Raw genomic sequence first — 23,856 nt, 5'->3', positions numbered from 1 at the left:
TAGTAGAAGCTTTCCTGAAGCAAGATTATTTGAGCTCTGGCTTACATAGATCTAAACTTACTATGGTTATTAATTTGTTTCGGGTTACAGGAAACAACCCTATTGAGTTCAACTCTAGTCCCTGGCCTGATCATAATAGCTGCTTGAGTTTTATTGCCTTGGTGCCAGCTCCTGGCACTGAGCCAAAGATCCCAGATTACCAGTCCACCTGGCGCTGATTAGACTGTACAAAGCATGGCATGACCCGAGGTCCTTATTTTTGCAGTGGTGCTGATATCAGTGATAATAGAGTTAGGTTACCACATCAAGGAAAAAAATAGTCTAAAGAAGGTGTCCAATTGTTAGGCCTTTATAAGCTTATGTTGAGGCATAGTAGGGACCTGGCACTGCCCACCTCTGGGTGATGCTCAATAGGAAAGAAATGAGAGAAACAGAAAATAGAGATACATATCCAACCACTAGGTGGGCGTTAAAATGCACAGTATATGAATCCAGAAAACTGTCAAGCTGCAAAACTATTGTTCTTGATACGTAAACCTTTCCTTATGGTATTGAAATGGCTCACATCACTTTGACAGTCTCAGAGTAGAGATAAAAAAAACAGTGACAATAAAGTGCCCATTGGTCCTCTCTTACCTTGGAAGGATTTTCTTTCAACTGTAACTTAATTTTTGGCCTACAGGAGGGAGTCAACTCAAATTGTCACCCTTTCTTCAGAAATTCCTTTCAGGTGTCCTCAAGTTAAGCTTTTTTAAAACAAATTCAAGTGGAGTTAGCCCACTAAACCAACAAATACCAAGACAGCTTCTCCTCAATATTCTTTACTGCAAACATGTAAAAGCTGATCGTATAATACCTTGTGGCTTTCCATTTAGTTCTAGAATATATCCATTAAGGCATCGTAGGAGATATACAGAGGGAAGATAGGATGCCACTATATTTTACTGCTCTCTGAATTCCTGATACCCTGATGTGATTTATGAATTACTCCAGCCATCATGAGGATTTACCTAATATATTGATCAACACCTTGACCAGTTCTCAGAACTGATAGCCTTCTTGAATAAATAACAACCAGAGTCCACAAGCTCCCCCACATGAGGATCTAATCTGCAAATTCTATCCTGTTCTGTGATGTGTGCCTTCAAGAATCATGGTAATTGTAGGAGTCATACTCTGTAGATTGGACTCCTTATGCTAGCGACACAGAAATTCTTTTGAGTGACCAGTTTCACTCATCACTATTTCCCTTTATTGTTATAAGTAGTTCAATCGGATGAAGGAAGTCTCACAGTTGTTTTGAAATTATATTATGGTCCCTGCTGTAAATCTGAGCTTAATATTTATTCCTATTCCAGAGAGGGCTAAGGCATCTCTCAAGACAAAAACATGGTTCACCTACCATTCATGCCCCTTGCCTACTTTATATGTAGGCCATTAGTGTGGTCTACTTTGGGTTCCACATCTTTGTTCAGCTCCTTAAACAACCGTTCCTTTCTTTAAATAAATGTAGTCATTCATCTCTCTCATTTATTACTTTTAGTATTAACATTTAATGCTGTTTACAGTATTGTCCACAAATCTGTACTCATATCTCCTAATGACGATAAAGCATTCAGTCAAAATTCCCTGCGTAAATGTGAAGGGCTTCACATATCCTTGAAGAGTAAGAAATTAGCTAACTGCTGCTTCAATATGCAGTACATTGGTGTATGGAGGGACACATAATGGAGAAAGCGTTACTAGTGAACCGCAGTACCGATTCTGATTTACCCAAATATCTGATGATGGGCACTCGGGCCCCCAGCTCATGCCTGTTTATAGTCTGGCGGGTGGCAGCGATCTGGGAACGGGCGGTCACCTGGGTGGTCCGTAAGGCGCCTTACACGTCCTCACTCCTCCTGCAATGGTTGCAGGGGTACTGTCAAATTCAGTCAGGTATGAGCATCTCCAAGTGGTATGGGGTGGATGATCAACGACCGGGGATCTATTAGCTAATGGGACCTTTCTAACGTATGAGGAAGCGAGGGAATGGTAACAAATACCTGAAGGACACTTCCTGCAATACACCAAGATTATGCATATTGTCAGGGAAATGTGGCCCTCCTTTCTGGATGAGCCAGCTGAGTTGCACACATTGGCCCTTCTGCTTAACCCGGGGTCAACGAGAGGCCTGATCTCCTGTATATAAGGCCCTTAAGGAAGACTCCATTACTGAGACTTCACAGATCAAAGACAGTTGGTCTGCTGCCCTAACAGTCCCTCTCACGGAAGGGGAATGGAAGAGGGCGTTTGCATAGGTCCAGGAGATAGCTTGTAATGCTAGGTTTAAACTTACCCAGTTCCACTACTTGCATCAAACTTATTTGACCCCTCAGAAACTAGCTCGCTTTAATTCAACACGCCCTTCCCACTGCCCCAGATGCAGCTTTGACCCTGCCACATTCTTGCATTTGTCTTGGACCTGTGTCAGGTTACAAAGGTACTGCATCAAGTTATTCGGACACTCCATACTACCACAGCAGTTCGGATAGAACAAACAGTTAAACATTGCCTATTAGGGGTACTCCTTTTACCAAAAAAGGGAACACGCACCAGACACGCATTCGCCCTCCTAGGCCTCGTATTAGCAAAATGTTGCATTGTGATATACTGGACTCAAACACTTCCTCCCAAATTTAACACATGGCTATCAGACATGAGGGAGTGGGGGGTAGTGGAGGAAAGTCGTCTAAAAACAGTACGCACAGACGAACATGCCGAGCGAGACTTAGAATGCTGGGGACACATCTTGGAAGGGTTGTGAACGTCAGACTCACAACTGGTATTAGAATCGAATACTACACAAAGAACACATCCAAACACCTCTTTTCCACATACAGAGATAAGGGATAGCCCGGACAAACATGCGCAGGAGAGTCAGATACTGCTTAGAAGTGGGACCCTCTACCACACTGGTCAAATGAGCCCTGAATGATGGGCGGTCGCCCGATCCCGTGAAATAGATCATTAACAGATTGCTAATTCCAATACTTAAAGTGAATTCACCTGTCACTGCTGCGCAATGTTATGTTTTTTTTCTCTTATACTGTATGATTCCTATTTTTATCATTGGTACATGTGGACAGTAGACATAAATGATGAGTGGGTGAGGAAACCCTGCTGCAACACGCATATTGCAATGTAATCCATGTTGAGAGCCTATGGGCAGATTACGAGTAAATGTAGAATGTTACGATTTCTGTGATTAACAATTCAGTAGTATAATAAAAATAAGTTTAAAAAAACAGATATTGAGGAGGAGCCAAGATGGCGACCGGAGCAGTCGCTTGAGCGCCCGGCTCCGTCGGCCCTTGGCCTCGGACTATCATCCTGATTCCTATCCTTGCCGATTTTCGAGGTGCAACGCGTGCGACGACGCGCTGACTGCGCCGCCGCTTTCCCGAAGTCTTAGCCCGCCCGGATGCCGGAGTTTTTGGTGCCTTTGTTCCCCGCCCTGGACCCTTGCTCTACTGTGGCCTCGGCCGGCCCCCTGGAATCGTTGCAGTCACCGGACCCGCTGGTGCAAATCTGAGCCCGAGGTCCCGATCCCGCCTCACGCCACGCACGGTCGCCAGAAGAGCCGGGAGAGAGACGCCCGGACACCTCCTGTACCCTGCATCTGATGGGCTGGAGCCAGAGGGTAAGCCCCGGTGTGGCGGGTCTCCTACCCCGCTCTGTGGACCACGCTGTAGAAGGCTGCAGACCCCCTTCTTCTATGGTCTAGTCGGCTGCAAAGAGAGCCTGAGGGAGGGGAAGAGACTGCTGGCTTTCACCTGTTGCGGCGCAGACCTGTTGGGAATTGCCTCCTTGTCACGATCCCCCCCCTGGCCACGGTACCGTTCAACGGTAAAACATGGCGCTGATTGCCTGCTCGCTGCTGGGGGGTGATGCTCCGGTCTCGCCCGCTGCCCGCTTCGCCCTCCCTCTACCAGACTCCAGCTCCCCAGTGCCGTCCCGGATTGCTGCCGTTGGGGGGACGCAGCTTCCGCTGACATACGGCTCCGTTCTGGCTGCCCTGCGGGACTTTCGTCTGCAATTGTGTGTCGGCTTGCAAACGCTGAGTGAGCGGTTCGACTCTACACTGTCTGCTGCGGGCCGTGAGCGCCCCGTTTGTGATCAACAAGACGTGAGTCTGCCAGTGCTGTGGTCCTCCTGCGGGGAAGCAACGACTGGGTATAACGGTGCTACACTGGTGTCTGCATTTGGCTTTCCCGGCGCTCAGGATCAATCGCTCTCCTGCTCAATGGCAGATACTTTGTTTCCCCGGTCATTGTTGCCTGCTTTGTTGTTGCCTGCCTCACCGTGCCCGCAGGAGTTTCCAGCCGAACTACACCTGGCTACCTCGAGGAACTGTTCACGGTGGCCTACGACTCCTTTTATGTGGAACTCATGTACTTTACAAGCCAGGTCTGGATTTTATATGGTGTGCAGGGGGACCTCAATAGATGATCGGCGGCCATTTTGTGACTCTACTTCTCCATCTTCTCCCAAGTGGCCATATTGTCTTTGTCTGTTCGGGATGCGGGGCATTCACGAGGGGGCGGGTCTAATCGTACGCCCGCGATCGGGCCAGGGCTAGATTACTTTCTATCATAATGGCTTCACGGCCGGGCTGGACTGGGACTGGAATTGTCTACTTATGTTGTGCGCACTCGTCGCGATCTGTCTGCCTTCATTTCCGTGGTGTTACATGCTATCTTCCCACGACCGCCTTTGGGTGTAGTGGGGTTTCAGTGTGTGGAGGCTTGGTTGGCCGGTGGTGTCGGGCGCTCCTGAGGATACGTGGGCTCCTCCCCGCCTCCTTTCTTCTTTCTTCTCTTAGTTTCTTTACTCTATTCCTACTTTCTCTCTCGTCTATATTTCGGGTTCATTGGGCGACAGGCACTATGCTGGGGGGGGGTAGGCCATAGCCTCCGCATTGGTGTAGGGTGGGGGGGTAATTTACTGTTTCTTTTTTAGTTCTATGGGCCTCTTTCTTTCATGTCTCTGCGCTATACTTGTTTCGATTCGGGGTCCGGGTGTGGGGTGGATTGAGTGGGGGCGGCTTTTAGGGGGTGCGTATTTACTACTGTAATGATCCTGTTATCTAATTGCATCGCCTTACTGTATGAGATTTCTATGGCTGTTTTAATGATGCTGCTGCTCTCCAGTGTATGAAGTCGACTTGCGGACTCGAATCTCCTTGTTTCTATCCTTTACTGACTTTTTTCCCGATAAAATTTTTTTTTGAAAACCTTAAAATTAACCTTCACTTCTCCTTCCCCCGGTGTCAAGGATCCCTCCAGTGTATGAATCCTGAATCGTTGCTAATCTTGACCTTGACGCACAGGGGATGTATTGTTTGTCTCTGTGCTCAACCGTATTGTGGCCGGCCTGATGGTTGTAGGCCCGTATTTGTTCCTTTACTATGCACAAATAAAGGTTTTTAAAAAAAAAAACAAAAAAAAACAGATATTAGCTAACTACTAAAAGGCAAAGGGCTGTGGCATTATCTTCTGAAAGACGGAGGTTTGCCCTTCGCCTTACAGGTTGGAACCGCCGCCTAACCGCATGACCACCTTATGGCAAGGAACGTGACTTGGTCAGCCCTGCAGTGGTTCATGCCATGGGACCGTATTGGGATCTCATACCTCGGAGATGTTTATGAGGGGGGGCATTATGTAATTCCAGGAGTTGACGGTCAAATACTCCTTGACTAATTCGCAATTGTTTCGGTATCTTCAATTGCGCCGTGGCCCACGACTTGCCGGAGGACTCTTTGCCGAGTACAGCCCGTTTGAGGCAAAGATCTTCCAGGGGAAACTAGGTCAAGGGGCTATAGCAGCGATTTACAGGTCGCTAGTAATTCATGTCCCTGATTGCCTTGGGAGGGCCCGACAGAGGTGGGCGTCCTGGGTGGGGGACTTGGACGAAAACAACTGGAGGAAGGCTTGTATGGCGCTGAGTGAGCAAGTGATTTCGACGGGGTTGCGTATGATACAGTTTAACTACTTGCACGCGGCATATTTCACCCCGAAGGGCTTTCTTCCCCATGTACAAGCAGCATGCACCCAGTGTGTGCTCCCCACAGCGGACTTCTATCATGTAGCCTGGGATTGTCTGGTGCTGAGGCCCTTCTGGAGGGAGGCTGGTCATATCCTTTTGGCTGTCTTAGGCTGCTCCTTGGAGCTAATGCTGCGTATTGCCCGGCTTGGGTTGTTGGATGAGGTGGGAGCCCCAGAGCTGAGCGTGTCTTCCTGGAGATGACTTGCCTGGTTGCCAAGCAGGACATAGCCTGTGCATGGAAACAACAGAAGCTTCCCACTGTTGGGGGTGGCGTGCAGGACTGGAATGGTGTACTCACCAGGAGAAGCCAATTTTTGAGGCTCGGTGCTGCCCTAAGAAGCATGAGCATATATGGGGGAAATGGTGCAGCTACTATGGGCTAACGCTCTGATATCTCAATGTTGCATATTATTTATTAATGTTTGAGCTTGTTGCTATGTCATACATGTACAATGACAGCACATTGCACTGTGTGATGCTGTGTCTTGCTGCAAAACTTTTTATAAAGTTGGTTATAATCTTTTGGAAGACACTAACATAAGTCACAAACAGCTTTACAGTGTGCTGTATGTAATGTTTGTAGTACAGTAAAAAATTGGTCACAAAAGCAATAGAACTTCAAAATAACCATATAGAGAAATGAAAGAATTCACAAGATTATACAAGTACTTCTGCATTCAATGCTGTTTATTCTCAAAGTATCAACATAAATTATGAAGACATAACAGCTGTCTATACAGACAGAAAGTAATTTTTTTATATGGTGCTCAGGGTGAAGGAAAAGTAAAGTGTTCAGGGTAAATGTGTTTAGTGAGAGTTGGAAGAAGAGGAGAGGTAATGTGCCATATATACATCATATTACATAATAGGGCCTGTCCAGCCTAAGGAAAGGCAAATCACTGACAAAAACATAGCAGTCTATGTACGCTGAGAACACATCACAGTCGTTAGCGCTTGCTAATAGAAATAACCAAAGTCCACGTTTCGACCCCTTCCAGTACGCAAAGTTGTTAGATCCTTAGTATGGGGTCTTCTTCAGGACAGTTGGAGCGAGCTGCTAGAAGAGATTGAGTACTCAGTATGAATCGAGAGCCACAGGCTGAATGTGAATGCTAAAAGTAACAAGATGGTAGCTAGCAAAAATTGAACAGCAGGAGGAATCAGGCTGGGTGGAGTAGTTGAAGGGCTCCTTAAAGCTCCTAGGTCAAAGAGAGCTAACATTAGTTTAAAAGGGGACAAATTCGGGGAAACAGAGCCTCAGAGATCGAGATAAAAACTTACTCGGAACATGGGCGTTGGTGCAGCCATGCACTTTAGCGTGACCCTCCAAGCATATGGTAATGGGTTGAGAGTTCTCAAACCAAGGGAAGGTGCAGATGGTCACCTTGACAAAATCATTCAAATACATAATGGGAGGTGGGTCCGAGGATCCTACAGCGTCTCAGGTCAAACCTAGTATGGATGACAGCATAAAACATCTAATGAGGGATAATGAGGAGAGGACTGACACGGAAAACGCGTGTGAGGCATTACCAATTCACCAGACGTCCAAAATCTAGAAAAACTTAAAGGAAGGATGGGGAGCCATTCGTAGCTTAGAGTGTGAGGGAGGGCGTGTGTAATTCCGCAAACCCAGAAAAAATAAGTCATGCTAGAACCTGGAAGGCATCCCGTAAATAGTGAGGAATACCGTGGGTTAAATGGTGAAATATGGCTCTTAAACACAGTAAGGCCTCGTTATTTTAGTAGAGATAAAGGCTACCAACCGCGGCTTGTGCTTACCTACTGGCGCCGGATGAATCTGGGAATGGTAAAACATCAAAGGCAAATCACTGACTGGGAGCTGCACATAGGTATCTACTATTGGTTTGTGCTCTGTGTCCAAGGGCGCAGAAAGAACACTCAAGAAACTTACATCAGTGTGCAGGCTCTGCTCCTTCAATTCTGGGGCAGAATAATACCAATGCAGAAACACACAACGTCACTTAGCGGCGTGCAGGAGCACTGCTGTAAAAACACCGGGATCTAGTGTAGGATGATTCAAATGCCATCGATGGCCGTGGCCGTGACGAGTTCTGTTTCGGTGATGTGGTTCTTTCTGAATTATGATTGACTGTTGTCTAGAAGATAGTGAAGTTCGAGTATCTTGAGGTAGTTATTCGCACCAGCACTCTTTATGAAGGTGCAAGGAGCAGCCCTGTGATGAAGCATGCCACTCAAACATGGGTGAGAGGGTTTCGGCCTTTAAAAAAGGATTATCCTTGCATCCTTTATTCATTCAGTAGGTACCCTACATACCGATCAAGCAAGGAGTATATTTTTGGTTTAGTTATACGCAGTAGTGTGCATGCTTTCTAATGCCCCACCCAGAACGAAGATGTGACTATCTGAGACTCTGGCTTCATTTGGGTCTCACAAATGAGTCAAAGGAGTTACCCAACATTTTTCTATTTCCTTTGATGTAAGAGTATTTGTCAACATATCTTTCCGGTTAATCAGTGGTGTTACACCTTGCTCAGACCATTCTGCCCCCCCCCTGAAAAGGGTTTCTGGCCTAGCTACTTGTACACATTACATTTAAATGTTGCATAACTCTAGACTCCTTTTACTGCCTCAAAAACCGCCTGACCCTTCTTCAGCACTCATTTGTTGCTCTACAAGATGTTCTGGACTGTAGCGTATCAAGGATGTCACATGTCCTGGTGTAATCAAGGAAAATGTCCCGTTTGACTGCTGCTGTGTTTATTAAATGCAGTCATTATCAAGGATCAATAGCCCCACAACGCTCTGGGCCCCGGTGCCACTGAACCTGTTGCACCAGTCTTAGTGTACGCCCCCTGGTCCTGGGCTTAGTGTGTAAACTGTGGTGCTGTTGCTTACATAAAGAGTAATTTCTTTACATTTATATGTCACTGAATGAATTCTCGGAAATTAGCTGTTTCATTTTGTGGGGCCAGTCTTGCGGACATGTTTTTTGTACATGTAAAATGTTTATTATATCACTGAACTAAGCTGCGGTCATCCCCGGTTGCAAACACGCCCACATCAATCCAGTAGCCACGTGTAAGAAATATATGTGGCTATGCAGCATTTTTCGAAATTTCTTTTTGCTGCTTCAAAAATTGTGCCTCATGGCATATTCTAAGTCTGTACTAAACAACTCTGTGTATCTAACCTGGTAAATTAACTCAAATGGGATAATCTCCCACTAGCCCACCTCAGCACTACATTTGAACTGCTGAGGCCTGCTGAACTCACCAACTCTCCTTCCATATCCTCTTGTTTGTGGTGCAGTTCAGTTCAACCCTTCTTCGTAAGTGTTTACTTTGTGTATTGTTTTTGGAACTTTTATTTTGCTTATGGCGAGTTGCCTATGAGTTGATACATGTATAGTTTTGTTTATGCCTCTGGTGAATTGCTTGTTATAGTTAGTATAATGTCAACTCACCAGATTTGTAAGGCTTAGATTAGTAATGTAAACATGTTTGTTAAATCACCAAATGATCACAATGTAAAATGTCTGGTTTTCTGTGACTTTAGCTTTAGCAATTTCTTTGATATCAGCAAATGCAAATAGTATTGGCAATGCTTTTCCTATCACATAGAATTAACCAGACATACGTCCTCATCACAAGTGGCCTCTTAATTCTGACAGGGCAGGTAATAGCAGTTACCACCCCCATTGTGATTACGAGATGTGCGGAACCCCTACAGATCTCTTAACTTTCACCTGGTGATCTCTGGGTAAAATTTTGACCCAAAATGAGGAATTACGCGAGAATCGAACACAGAGTTACCAACTGTGTTAGTGATTTCTCATTTCTTAGGGAACCTTCTGGGTCCAACTCGTAATGAGCCAGATTTTCCCCACCCTAGACTTACTAGTACTTGGGTTACTGGCACACCTGGAATCAGTAACACAGGGGGTGGAGGAAATCCATCCCTTTTTTGGGCCACTCTTAATGAGGGCTTTAATGTCCAAATGTTTGTGAGTGTTGTGAAAGAAACTATGCTGGAGAATCACCTTTACAGTAAAGTAACTAAGGGGCCGATTTCGATGTTGGACGAGAGAGAACTTGGTTGCAGCCCTGAGGAGTTTCCTCCCTGCCAACACAGTGGTTTCCCCCCCCCCCGCCCCTGATTTAAATGTGGGAGGACAATAGGTTTGGCTACGGTGGTGACTACTTCATCAGCACCATAGCCAAACTTTTTCAACAGTCAAATGGAGTAAGGGCACGGCGAGAATTGGTTATATGTCTGTCTGCCTAATTAGGATGGGCGGCTATACAGCTGTTTCTTTACTTTCTGTCACCACCAGGCAAACCCTGGAGATAAGGGATAGTGAAAAACAAAAAAGGACCCCTCATGATGGGAAATGAGTTGCATTGCGACAAGGGCAATATCTCGCTTTGGGATTTTAAATTTGAAAATAAGAAGGAAAACTATTTGGTGGAAGGCTCCCTTCATGTTGATGGAGTCCTCGCCAAATGTGAAAAGCCTTGACAGGAACTGCCATCACATTAGCCCCTGCGAATGCTTTCAAAATGACCACCAGCTTTGTGGTCATTTCTAAGTTCAGCGGGTGGCATCTCCGTTAGGGAAACTAAGTATTTTACTCTGTCTCCTTGTCAGAGAAAATGGCCTCCCACCAATATCTAAAGACTCTTAGTCTTACTTTTAGCTGTCTCATGTCTCAAATCAATGACACTTGTTTAATATGTGTGCTATTTGTGTTCACTTCCAGGTTACCAGAAACAGGATCCACTCCTTCAACAACTATGCTATTGCTCTGCTAGACCAAAGCAAGGGACTGATACAGGAAAACCTTATTTTCCAAGGAAAAACAGGGAAGTCCATTTTGCAGCAGGTGTCCAACACAGAAGACTGCATTGTCCAACACAACAAGATCCTGGCATATAAACAAAGGTAAGCGGTTTGACAGAAACCTACCAGTGGTGCCAAACAATGTGTAGGGAGAATGGACATCTGTAGGACTTTAATACTTGTGCAAAGACACAAGGAGTCTTTTGTCAGTTGTTTTATTTGTGGTTTAGTGTGTCTCGTTATGATGTTGATTTGTAAGTTTGATGTTGTAAAAACCATCTTATGAACATATCACTTCATTTACTAAGCTCTAGGTCTTAAGACTTGAGGACATAATTTGTTAAAGCAATCATGCCAATTTTAGAGGGTGGGCTACACTTGACGAGTTGCTTGTTACTTATGGATGGATACTTCCACGCTACCGCCTTGCCAGAATAGGAGGGCCTGGAACAGTCTGCCTTTTGAGCTCAGAAATAATCACGATCTTAGGATGTTCAAGAAGCAGCTGAAAACCCTGCTTTTTGACTAAATCGTTTAGCTGCCGCCGCAACTTCCGCTTTCCCCTACATAGGCTTTTCGCGCCGGGACACTTCCGAGTATCCGTAAATTACTGTTAAAAAACATAACATAACATACTTCTGGCCGCAGATTCCTCACCTTGAGAATATTCCCCAGATGCCATACTGAGTACGGAAGATTTCATAGCAGTGCTACATCCCTCTAAGTGGCATCCTGCAGCTCTGAATAGGCTTTCTTCCAACCAGGAAGTGATAGAGCGGAGTCTTATATAACCCCTGCATCCCAACGTCAATTTCTTGATTAACGTTTTCAGTGCCCTCTGACATGGATTACAAATAACTGTTGATACCAGTGTACACATCTCTAATTTGGGACCTTTTAAAATGATAGAAAGGGGATCACTCAACAAAACAGGACAGTGGGAGGGCCATGTGGAGTCTGTGGTTAGATAGAGTACATGAGCATTGCTTTTTCGACAGTTTGGCAGGTTTTTCAAATTAAATTCCAATGGGCAAGAAAACGATGCACCCACATAAAGCTACAGGTTTCAAACCATGCTGTGACTGTCGAAAACAGATGTTTGTGACTGACCCTCATGTGTTGTGCCTTTGATGTGTTATTTATTTGAGTTTTTTATAGCACAAACTAGACCAAAGGGCATCAGAGCGCTTTACAAGAATGACAGAGATTGATTACAAGAACTATAACCATAGTATACAGTTTTACAAGAATTACATGTCCATTGTTTACATCGTTTACAGTAGGCACAGCAAAGAGTCATACAATATAGGAAGAGAAAAGTCATACAATATAGGGCAGGAAGCATCAAAACAGGGCTTGTTTACAGGGTCAAGATAAAAGAAGGGAGTGAATATTAGTACAGTATATGGTGGTGGGGTATCCAGAGGAGGGGTTGAGATTGAATTCAGAGTGATCAGTGAGTTTGTTAAATGGGGTACTTGGTAGGTCAGGCAGGGTAAATTAGGTGGATTGGTTTAGGAATTTATTGAGGAGAGATTTTCTTTTACATTTCTCTTGAAGTAAAGGTAGGATTGGTTGTCACGCAGTTCTTTAGGAAGGGCATTCCAAATTCTCGGGGCGTTACCCAAGAAGGATCAAGTGAGGGACTTGATTTTCTTGAATTATGGAGGGATGAGGAGAAGGGTGTTGGAACTTCGTAGTGGTCTTTTTTGGCCAGCTTTAGTGAGTTTGTTAGCAAGGTATGTGATGCTTACCAGGGTAAACAGCTTTGTGTGTTATGCAGGCTGTTTTGAATATACTTCTCACTTCGATTGGTAGCCAGTTGAGTTTCTTGAGGGTGGGAGTGATGTGGTTGAATCGTCTCTCTCCAGAGATCAGTATAGCTCCTGTGTTGAGTGTGGACTTCATTGGCAGAAGGTGGGTTTTTGGGCATGCACATGATCGTTGTTTTGCTGTAGAACAGCTTGGATAGGACAAGGGTTTGGATTACAGTCTTCAAGTCCTCAGAGGGAATAAAATGTTTTATTCTTTTATTATGGGTTTTAGGGTGTAGAAGGCACTTTTTTGCAACAGCGTTGATATGTTCTTTCATATACAGGCTTTGTCTATTGCAATCTCAAGTTTACTTGGTTTCCGATTCCAAATCATATAATGAATGTGCCTCATGTACCCAAAAGTGCTCCAAGACTGTATAGCGAAAGTTCATATAGCTGAACATCGAAAGAATTCACAGACCTCACATAAGTCCAACTCCAAAGCAAGGGTGCGGGCCTTTTACCTCTAGAGGCCGCTCAAGCAACAGGTCTTCTTCAGGGTCAAAGTCATCCAGTATAGTGAAGTCTGCGTCTAAGAGAAAACACAGGCTAAAGTGGGAATGAACACCATACATCTTCTCTCTATCTAAAGAGAAGTTACAATGTGCCACTCGACCTTGCCCCCATTTGAAGAGTCAATTACTTAGTTGATTCTGATGATGTCCAAGTTCCCAGGGCTATTGGAGACTCTGCAGCAGATTGAGGCTTTTAAGAAGGCCATGCTGCATATTTGTGCACTGTCCCAGCTTCCTTTAGCAATCCTTTGGGCTGCAGAAGTCCACAGGAGCCTTCAGTAGGGTTGCCGCTGGCAAATCCATCCTCTTTGTTGTCTAAACCCCTAGAACTCGTCTCGGGGTTCCGCACAGACTCCTGTGCCAACTTCCATTCCAGCCCGAAGACATGCACTGGTTCGTCTTCTGTCGACGCCGGTCCCAATATTGACGGTACCAGAGGGATGTCTGGTGATGACAACAATGTCATACCATGAACCAAATCTGTATAGACCCTGACCAAGGTCGCACTCGGACTTCACTCCTGTGCACCCGGTTCAGACCGCTTCAAATAATACACTCCCACTACCTTGGAGCTGTCCTCAGAGGCTCCTTCAGGTTTATGGTTCCCATTTTGACCAGAATTTACTTCCAACAGAAGATGACGATGATCATGTTGTAGATGATTTACTGCCACATTATGATGATGACAGTTTATGGATGTGTAGGCTGCCCTTAGAGATGTACTGTGGATGAATCCCACCTATTTGGGAAAAATACTGACTCTGCCATAGAGCGATTTAAGTCAAGTTGGGCCACAGTGCATTCTATAGGCGTGTACGTGTAGGCTGAGATACATCGGCAGCACTACCCTGCCGGTGTGTAAAAGAATTATTCAGCATATGCAAGCAATTGCAAATAATGACCCCTCATACCCGGTGGCTCGGCATTGTGCGATCCACCATAACAAAGACCCCAGTAAGATCACTTGTTTTGTAATTGATGCAATACCGCATAATAGGCGAGGGGGAGACTGGGAGAAACGATTGAGGGCACTAGAAATGAAAAACATTATCAAATTGTATTGCAAACCCCCGAAAGGTTTAAATATGGACGAAGAGTTATAGTCAAGATTATGAACTAGGAATTGGTTCCAAACTGTTGGACCTATCATGAATGGACAAATGTCACTGGTTTCAGCTAGTTTTTAATATGAGATGCAATTCTCAATGTCAGGATAATTCATCTTCCAATAAGAGATTAGTGTATGCTGAAAAATTGATTCCCAAAATAGTTGTGATTTCCTAAAATTTGGATTTGAATTATTGTGAATCACATGAACATGCTGGAATAAACAAAGGTCAAATGATTTTCTTCATGAGTTGAGGGAATGCTTTATTAAGCAGTAATAATTTTGCACCAAAAATCATTATGATGAAATATGTTAGAGATCTATAATAAAGCACTATGCAAAAATTGAAAACTTAGCCACAATGGCGTTACAACCAGTGTGTTAATAGTTGACATATCAATGTTGGTAAACCGTATATAAAAAATACATAGTGTGATCCAGCATTAAAAAGAATTATGAATCATGCAACTAAATGATGTTTTAAATTTTGCTTGAAATCGTGTATTACATAAACCTCGTGCACAACACCAGTACGATGTAATAAGTTTGATGTACATAATCGAGTACTAGATAGAAATAGATTGAGAAAATGGAAAATGGATTGTTAATTAATTGATTATATTTTTGAATTAAGCCATTTGAGTGGTATGCTAAGGGAGTTCGATCAAGCATTAAGAATAACTATGAATCATGAAAATTAATGATTTTTAGTGTACTACAACAATGGCCGCGTTGCCCCCCTCCCCTTTTTTACAGCTCAAAGGATCCTAACTTTTTGGTCTTGGGAAAGGCAAAGCAAGTGTGTTTCCTCTTGTATTACACAGTGAAAAATTTCCTGAAATCCTTAATGGAGGTGAAAGCATCGTTGATCTATTTTAGAGCAATCTGATCTGTAGTGACTGTGGCAAGTGGTTTCTTTCTTGTCTCCTGGTAAGAGCAGAGTCGGTGTTTCTCCCTTGTATTTACCCTGAGTATCTAAATTCCCCAAATCATCTGCAACCTCCGCCTATTTGGCCCTTGCCTCATTTTCCTTAGTAGTATGCAAAGGTCTTGATGCCTTTCTCTACGTTGATGGACAGCTTACCAAAATGCCCCGAGCGCGTTTCCCACTGATTTTGGGGACGCATTCTTGATTCAGAGAAATTTGATAACATCTCCACCATACAAAGAAGCACTTACCTCATATCATTAAAAGGAAGTACCTCTGGTGGAGAGTCATCACTTTGTAGTCTCGTCTTCTCTTGACGAGGATTCATGTTATAACTGATTTGTGGATGAAGACGCTGCAGGAACAATCACTTTGCCGAAATCACATGCACACAAGGTCACTGGAGACATTACCTCGTGGTCCTTTATGCAGCTGCAGTATAGAGTATGCACTAGACATTTACCCCACGAGGCAGCACTTACTAATTAACCAGTAGAAAGTATTCCAGTTGGGTAGACATTTTCGGCAAAACTGTGGACTCTTTTTGGAAAAAATGAGGTTTCATTCTGGCCCTGATGCTAGTTTCACAGAAAATAAACCTAAACAGGAAGCCCTTACAAATTAAAACATAGCAGGTGCCCCAGTTGAAGCTCCACTTCAGTACAGCGCAAGCGATCATAACTTCTTGGGCTTAGTGAAGGCAAAGCAAGTGTGTTTCCTCCTGTAATCTACGTTTAAAAACGATCTAAAATCCTTAATGGAGATGAATGCATCATTCATCCTTTGGATCGCGATCTGATCTGGGGTGACTGTGAAAAGTGGTTTCTTTCTTGTTGTCTCCTGGTGAAAGTAGTCAATGGTTTTCCCTTTTAATTACCCGGAGTATGCAAAAGCCCAAAATCACCTGCAAGTTCCGCCTGTTTTGCCCTGCCCCGTTTTCCTTAGTAGTATGCCAAGGTCTTCTCGCTTTTTCCCACGTTGATGGACAGCTTGCCAAATGGCCCGAGTGTATTTCCCTAATGAGGAAGGCGAGCACATCTGCACCAAACAAAGAAGCATTACTTCATAAGAGTTAAAAGGAAGTACCCTTGTTTGGTGGAGATTCCCCTAGTTGTAGTCTTGTCGTCTTCTCTAGCAAGGATTCATCTTATCACAGATTTTTGGCTCAAGACCTCGAAGAACAATCACATATCCGAAATTACATGCACACAAGATCACTGGAGACATTTCCTCATGGTCCATTATGCAGTCGTAGTGTAAATTTTGTACTAGACATTTACCCAACAAGGTAGCACTTACTAATTAGCCAGTACAATGTACTCCAGTTGGGTAGACATTTTGTGCAGAACTGTGGACTCTTGTTGGATAAAAGGGGCAGGTGAGGTTTCAACCTGACCCAGTCACTCACACAGCTACTGACACACCCACACAGACACTCAAACACCCACTCACCACTCTCACATGCACTCACAGAGCCATACAGTCGCGCGCACACCCACTGACCGACTCATACAGCGACTCAAACCCACTCACACCCACAAAACTACTCACAGACCCATACGCCACTCATTCACAAACACACTCACTCACCCACAAAACCACAAACACACCCACTCACAGACCATAGAGTCACTGAGACACCCATTCACCAACCCATACAGCAACTCACACACCCATACAGCCACTCACATACCAACTCTCAAACGTTACAGATACTAGTTAGGACATAACATTTTAAAAAACTGAAATTCATTGAAAAAAACAAAGGTTACAGGGCCATTTTAGTTAGGCTTAGATTTCACTCATACAAAATCAGTGAACATCCAACACCAAGACAAAGTAGGTAACACTGTTAGGGTACATCTTTTGACACAAGTGTGGGGTAGGAAATTCACCCTTATTTATTGTCCTGAAGAAGCGCTACATTCCTTTTTGACCACTAGGGGCGCAAAACATGTTGACCAGAGTTTGACTCTATTAAGGGTGCAAACACCAGACTACTAGGGTACAATACTACCTCATTAGTAGCACTAACCTATGAGGCTTTTTAGTCTGACAGTGGAATCCATGTATTAAATGTTTAGGTGATATAACCAATCAGTTTTAACTTGCATCACAGCACACCCAATACCACCCCACTTACATACTACTTGCACTCATCAAATAGCAAAAAACACAAAAGATCTCAGCTAAAGTGACCCTTTGGGGGACCCATAGGTCATTGCAGAGCCGGCCCGCCGAGGAGCAACTGCCCTGTGATGAAGCATTACATCTCTCGGGATGTGTGAGGGCAACATGAAACAGTCTTGTTGACTGTCCCTCACAATCTATCCAACTTTCAGATAGTTTTCCTTCCCCTCTCTAGGAACAGTGACCCTTATGTTTGCATTTATTTCAACCCAAGGAGCATGGGTCCTAGGCCTTCCCAAGCTCCTAGTCCCCCCTCTCTTACTTTTTTTTTAGGTCTCGCTGGCGTTGCAGCGCGAAGCGCTGCCGCCAACGAGACTATTGTTGCCGTGTTTACTCCCAAGGGAGACAGACCTGGGCACGAGCCGATTCTGGTCTGGGCACGAGCCGATTCTGATCTGTGAACGCGCTTCACAGTGGAACAGCTTGTGCGCGTTAATTCCAGTTGAGTGCTCGTCTCCGGAAGACGTGCTGCGCATTAATTATAGTTGAGTGCTCCAGCAGCCTGGGGCGCCTGTCGACATGCTGTGCTAATGATTACTGTGGGGTCTCATGCTGTGATAATTCTCACTTTCTGTGTTCTGATCGGGAGCAGGCATATTACTGGCGCCACCGCCACGCCTTCATTAGTCATAAAAGCTGCATGGCAAGCGATGATTAGGGCGGCATGTTTTAGGACATTTTTAGCAATTACTTTGTTAACTTAGTGCTATTAGTGATATATTTCGTGCATCCAATGCTCTATTTAAACGTGCAGCACTGAACATTTTCAAAGAAGGCGAATCAGCGACATTCATTGGAGACACGCCCTATTTGAAGACGCTTGTTTTACTGGGGTAAGTTCTGTGAACTGTTTAGTTTGTTTACTTTATTATAGTATAACTGGCAGGGTTGGCTAAATTATGCGAGAAAAGGAAAAATATGCAGGAGATGATGGTATGAGGCAAGTGTGGCAAATGTATAATTATGCGTACACCATATAAAAGCAAGTTGCAAAATGTCCGGTGTTGGGCAGATGGGTTCACTGTGCTGTTGTGTCGCCTGTAGGTATGGTTATGAGTGCATGTGACTAGCTGGCGACATGTCCTTGTAGTGTTACTTGCCTTTGCACTTGTTTTTTTTGCATATATATATATAGCACAAATTCGACCCGAAGTTTATTGGAGCGCTTTACACGAGCACCGTATTTACATTACACATTCAGGCACGGGGAGATTAAGTGATTTGCCCAGAATCACAGGATGTTGATGCGACCTCGGGGCTCAAACTCTGGTTTCCAGCACCAAAGTCGGCAGTTTAGCCAACGGACCACATCCTCGCCCTTGCCCTGTTGATTTTCAGGGACGGCTGCTCTGTCTTCACAAGGGTCGGGCGAACTATGACTCCGCTGCCTGACCTGGAACAGATCTGTTAGGTGTTTGTATTTATTTTTTAGTTTTTTTATTTAGCGCAAACTCAATCCGTAGGTATTGGAGCACTTTACATGTATACCACATCCATTATAGAAGGACACATTCATGTTTGGTAGGTACGTGGATGTTAAGTTATTCATAACCGGAGGAGCCAAGGCTGGTCTCTCTACCTCTGTGACTCCGGTTGCTGCTTGCGCCTCGTGTATAGCTGGTTTTCCTAGTTATCTGGCGAATACAAAAGCTGGCTTTGCTGTGTTTCTGTTTAAAGGCTACACATAAGGGGCTCAACTGATCGAATTGTAACCAGCTGTCCAATACAATACCGGCAGAAGGGCTCAGTGAGACGTACACTTGTAAGGGGCAGAGGTTACACTCCCGGCAAGTCTGTCTCAGCCTTCATTCTTCCGAGGTGGATCAATTGAATACCATTGATTGGGTAGTAGTTATATCTGTTAACCGAGCGTAGAAATGGAGCAAATTTAATACGGAGGGCTATTTGAAAAGTATAATTTTTTTCCAATGTGCCAGATGAATTTGTCTTTATGTTCTTGGGACTTATAAGAATCTTGTAGTGTGTACATCAGGCGGGTCATGTGTCTTTGGAAAACTAGCACCTTTTTGTGATATTGTAGTGCATGATAGTTTCACATTATAATAGTGGGGGCTCGGATGTCAAACCTCCTTTCCGGGTGTTGGTCCTTGCCAGCAGTCATTACCTACTGCCAAAGACCTGCTTTTTAAAATGTATATCACCTGTCCACCTCCTTCCCCTTCCGGTACCCCCCTCACTAGTGCCCTCTCTCCCTTTCGTTTTCACCCTTCCAGCCTCTCTTCCCCCATTCTCTCTCGGTCCGCCATTTCTCTCCATGCCCCCATTTCTCTCTCCCTGTGCCCCCTTTCTCTCTCTCCCTGTACCCCCCATACTCTCCATCCCATTTTCCCGTGACCCATAGCTTTGGCTGCAGGTGAGTTGGCACAACTCCTGTGAGAGAAGTGTCTCTAGATTAGGTGGCACGTATCCCTGCTGGGACCATGGTCAGGCGTTTGTCTGTTACACAGAAAACCACGTCTCCGTTAAACTGCAGTTTGAGAGTATTTTTGGTTATTGTGTTTATTTACTGTACCAAATGAATCATGGTGGAACCGGGAATCTTATGCCAGAGCATCCCAGGAATCCAAAAAGTAAAACTGAAAAAACACATTTTGGAGAAAAATCATGTGATGTTGCAGAAATCGCTTCATCTCTTAGTGGTGTTTAATGTAGGTTCATTTACAAACCCCAGCCATCATATAAGGTCTCTGGAATGCCTTAGACCTGGCAGAGTCTCTTGATGCCCATGAGCAACAGTAAAGAGCATGTTCACCGCTGAAGAGAGTGACCACTTCACCATTCATCCCTTTGTGCCTGCAAACAGAGCTGAATACTTCACCTTTCACCACTTTGCATCTGCAAACAGAGCTGACCACTTCACCAGCTGAACAACATTTGCACAAGCGTCGCTGACACCCCGTACTACCGATTTTTTTATTGCATATGATGCCCCAATCACTTCAAGTACATTTGTTGTGATCGGTAGTCCCTGTCCCCTGCTATACATTCCATCGTAAATTTTTAGATCCTGTTTTTTGTATTTTTATTCATCCATTCACACTCCTTTACGTTAAAATAGCCATAGCTTTACTGTACAGTTGCTAGAATAGCTTAAAATATGGTATAGTGTGTAATTTTTAAATAATCACTCCACTGCAAACAAAAACATTGATAAAAAACACTGCCATTTACAATCCCAGTAGCTCCAACTGCAACAAATGCGAGACCTATTGCATTGCAAATTCTTGTTATAGAGTGTGCATTTTTGTAGGCATGGCACTGTTTTTTGAGGGCTCCTGTTCCGTCTTCCGTCCCCCAACACCCTCCCGCTTTGCAGCTTAAACTCCCCCCACCACCACCTCCCTAATCGCCCATCCCAGCTTTTCTCATCACTTAAAGCACTGCTCTCACGTGCTAGGATCCTTTCTATCCCTCTCGCTCCCTTGCTGTTTGTCACAGTGCCTCCATGGCCATCTATCTGCAAGCAACAGAACAGAGCATGCAAATGAAAAAACAAAAGTAAAAAACACTGCCAAGTTCCACTCCAAGAGCTTTAACTTTAATGTGAGACCTATTGCATTGCAAATCTTGTCACCTGAGGGTTCTGAGTGACTTCTTAGAGCGCATGTTGTCTATTTAGTGTTACTCAGAATATTTGGTGAAAAATATCCCTGTTGTTCACTGCTGCCCATCTATTTTTCTATATGTGAGAAGTAGAGGGATCTTCTTGGTAAACAACCCACATAGAACATATTTTTGCTGATGATATTCTTTCCATTGTATACATTTTCATGACGCAATCTTACATGAAAGTTCTCAAATAATTTTTAGGCTCTGGTACATAAGGATTGTACGAGTAACTAACATCTTCAGATCAACAATATTTTTACAGTAAGTGTGATACTGGTTCTCAGGCCTTACTTGCATACAGAATTACCTGGCTTCTATTGCCACCACCAGCAGCAAAAACGTTACAGAAGATGGCCGAGTGTAGCCAACACCGCTGTGGAATGGGTCATCAATTCCCATTACTTTTGTTCAATGTTCCCCGCAAAGTGTGGAGTGGTCTCAATTATCTTATCATGGTGACAAGAAAAAGACTTAATCGGAGGATCGGCCATTGAAATGACGAGAACTCTATACAGGTTATTCAGTGGAACACACCCCAACAATGTGAAGATTTTTAAAACAATTTGCGGTGTCTTTGTTTACCAGTTGTTGGTGTTGTAAAGAATGGGAATATAGTTCAAATTTGCTTAATTTCGCCAGCTCTATAAGTGGTTTTTCAAGTGAGTTCGGACAACAAATTATGGTCCAAAATAAATATGTCTTGTTCCTACATTTGGTGATGGATTGGTTACTTTAACAACTGAATTTTCCATTAGTCTTTTTCGCATGAAAATGTATTTTTGGTTGTGATGGTTGTATCCAAAGAGGCAATCCCAACAACTGAACATGAAATTATATTTTCACCTCATGGGAGAATTGACGCACAGCTTTTGATAGCAAGTATGAGTTTCCTGTTATAGTAATACACTGACCTCTTTCACATCTCTCCTCAAAGTTGCCACTATTCCGTTTCTTGGTCAACAGTACTTGTTGTCAAATATTGCTTCCCCAACATTTGCACCTAGGACACCCATTTTTCTTGAACTTTACCTTTAATCTCCCAGGGTTACTACCCAAGGATATTGAGCTTATATGTTCCTGATAACTAACTGAGTTGTATTTAATGCTTTCAGATCTGATGCAACGTGGAAACTCGAGAATCCTCCAGCAAGGCCCCACATTGAAGGATCGAGTAGGGTTGTCTCTGCCACACAAAACAGTCAACGAGTTACAACGATGACAACAAGGATAGCTGCGCGCGTTGAGGGGGGATGCCACAACAATGGGAGTATCTTCTGCACTATTCTTTGATTTGGGCACCATTCCTTAACTAGTGCCAATGTTCATCACCAAACTGGACAAATGCGACCTTACCTTCGCTGTAGGGCTGTGTGGCTGTTCTAAGTCAGAAGAAGAGAGCATGTCATATGCTAGCAGTATACAGTGAACATAGAAAACAGATGATAGTACGCTACAATAATCATGGACGCTTCGGAGGCACAAGTGATAGGACTGACAAAAGAATTGCAAACATTCTGCAAAATGTTCACCTGTTGAACAGAATACTAGTTAACTTTGCTCAACAGTCAGCAGGGTGTTTTGCAGCTAGTCATTCATCACAGCACAACCTGTTTTCTTGATCACTAACCAAATGCCACTGCCTGCTACTAAAAACGAACCTTGGAGTACGTAACCAATATCAAACTGTGCACTTTTGTTGAGAAATCGCAAGGAATCTGGGGCGTATTCTTGATTGGTGCTTCTTCTTGTCTCCAGGAAAGGTCCACTGCCAAAGACGAACTATGTACCCATTGCTCTTTTTTGGCCATTGTTGCACAAGTCGAGGCACTCTCTTTTAGGACTGTTACTTTTGTTGAATCAACTCATTTCTTTGACCACATAGTTGAAACATGAACAAACTGTGTAAAGTTCTTTCCAATCCATGATTTACCGATGTTTTAAGTGCTTTATGGGAGAGCTCCCTTTTTCTTGCTGCAAAGAAATACTTATATTAATCCCAAACAGTTGGAACTAGTTCCAAATGTCATTCCTGCTTGACAGTGAAGACTGAAGGAAAAGGTTCTAAATCTAAGTGGTGGGCAGTAATTTTGAATTCACCGTCATGCACCCACTCTATGACCAGACTCTCCTCAATCAGCCAACCAGTGACCATTGTATTCCAATTTGACCGTTCAAGTCTGTTAGTGACAGCCATGTTAAGTTGGTAAACGGCCATTTCAGTACTCCATTTTGTGGTATTTCAATACCAGCCTGAAAAGGCAGAACTCAACATTTTTTTCGATTTTAATGACACATTTTTTGTCTTGAGGGTAAGAAGGACAACTATGACTTGCGTTAGAATTGCAGTTTTGGATCCAATTCGAAAATACATTTATTATCTTTCCAAATATACATGAACAAAAAGTGCTGACTATTTTTATGAGTTAATAATGGAGTAAGTGAAGGTGGCAAAAAGTGTTAACACTTTATACATATTTACGTGCGCCCTTTACATGTACAATGGGTGGTTAGGCTACAGTCCTATTTACAATGTTTTTAACATAATATCCTCAAATTTTGCAATGTGTAGAAGTACTAAATGAGTTACTATAGCACTACTGCTCTCTGTCAAGGGTTAAACCATTTGTTAAACTTCCAGCCACAAGCTATAGGCTCGGACGACAGGCGATAGCTCGTAACGGGGGAGGCAAGTACAGCTCAAGGCAGAAGGTATGTTATGCTTTAGAATAATTCGATCCACTGAATGTTTGTCATTAAACA

At 43.9% G+C, this 23,856-nt stretch overlaps 1 protein-coding gene across 1 annotated transcript in view; it reads left to right on the top strand.

The window, feature by feature from the left end:
* The window catches only part of FBXO10 (F-box protein 10), a 555,020-nt gene extending 531,483 nt beyond the window's left edge, over positions 1-23,537 (top strand). Inside the window, exons 10-11 of the mRNA XM_085636503.1 lie at positions 10,832-11,013; positions 22,209-23,537. Coding sequence (XP_085492629.1) covers positions 10,832-11,013; positions 22,209-22,386 — 360 coding nt within the window. The 3' untranslated portion in view covers positions 22,387-23,537. The remainder of the gene's footprint in view (positions 1-10,831; positions 11,014-22,208) is intronic.
* The last annotated feature ends 319 nt before the right edge of the window (positions 23,538-23,856 follow it).

The sequence above is a fragment of the Triturus cristatus genome, chromosome 2_1, assembly GCF_964204655.1.
Source record: "Triturus cristatus chromosome 2_1, aTriCri1.1, whole genome shotgun sequence".
NCBI classification, from domain to species: domain Eukaryota; kingdom Metazoa; phylum Chordata; class Amphibia; order Caudata; family Salamandridae; genus Triturus; species Triturus cristatus.
Note: the sequence above shows the minus strand (reverse complement) of the source record. Positions and strands in the feature narration are given on the sequence as shown.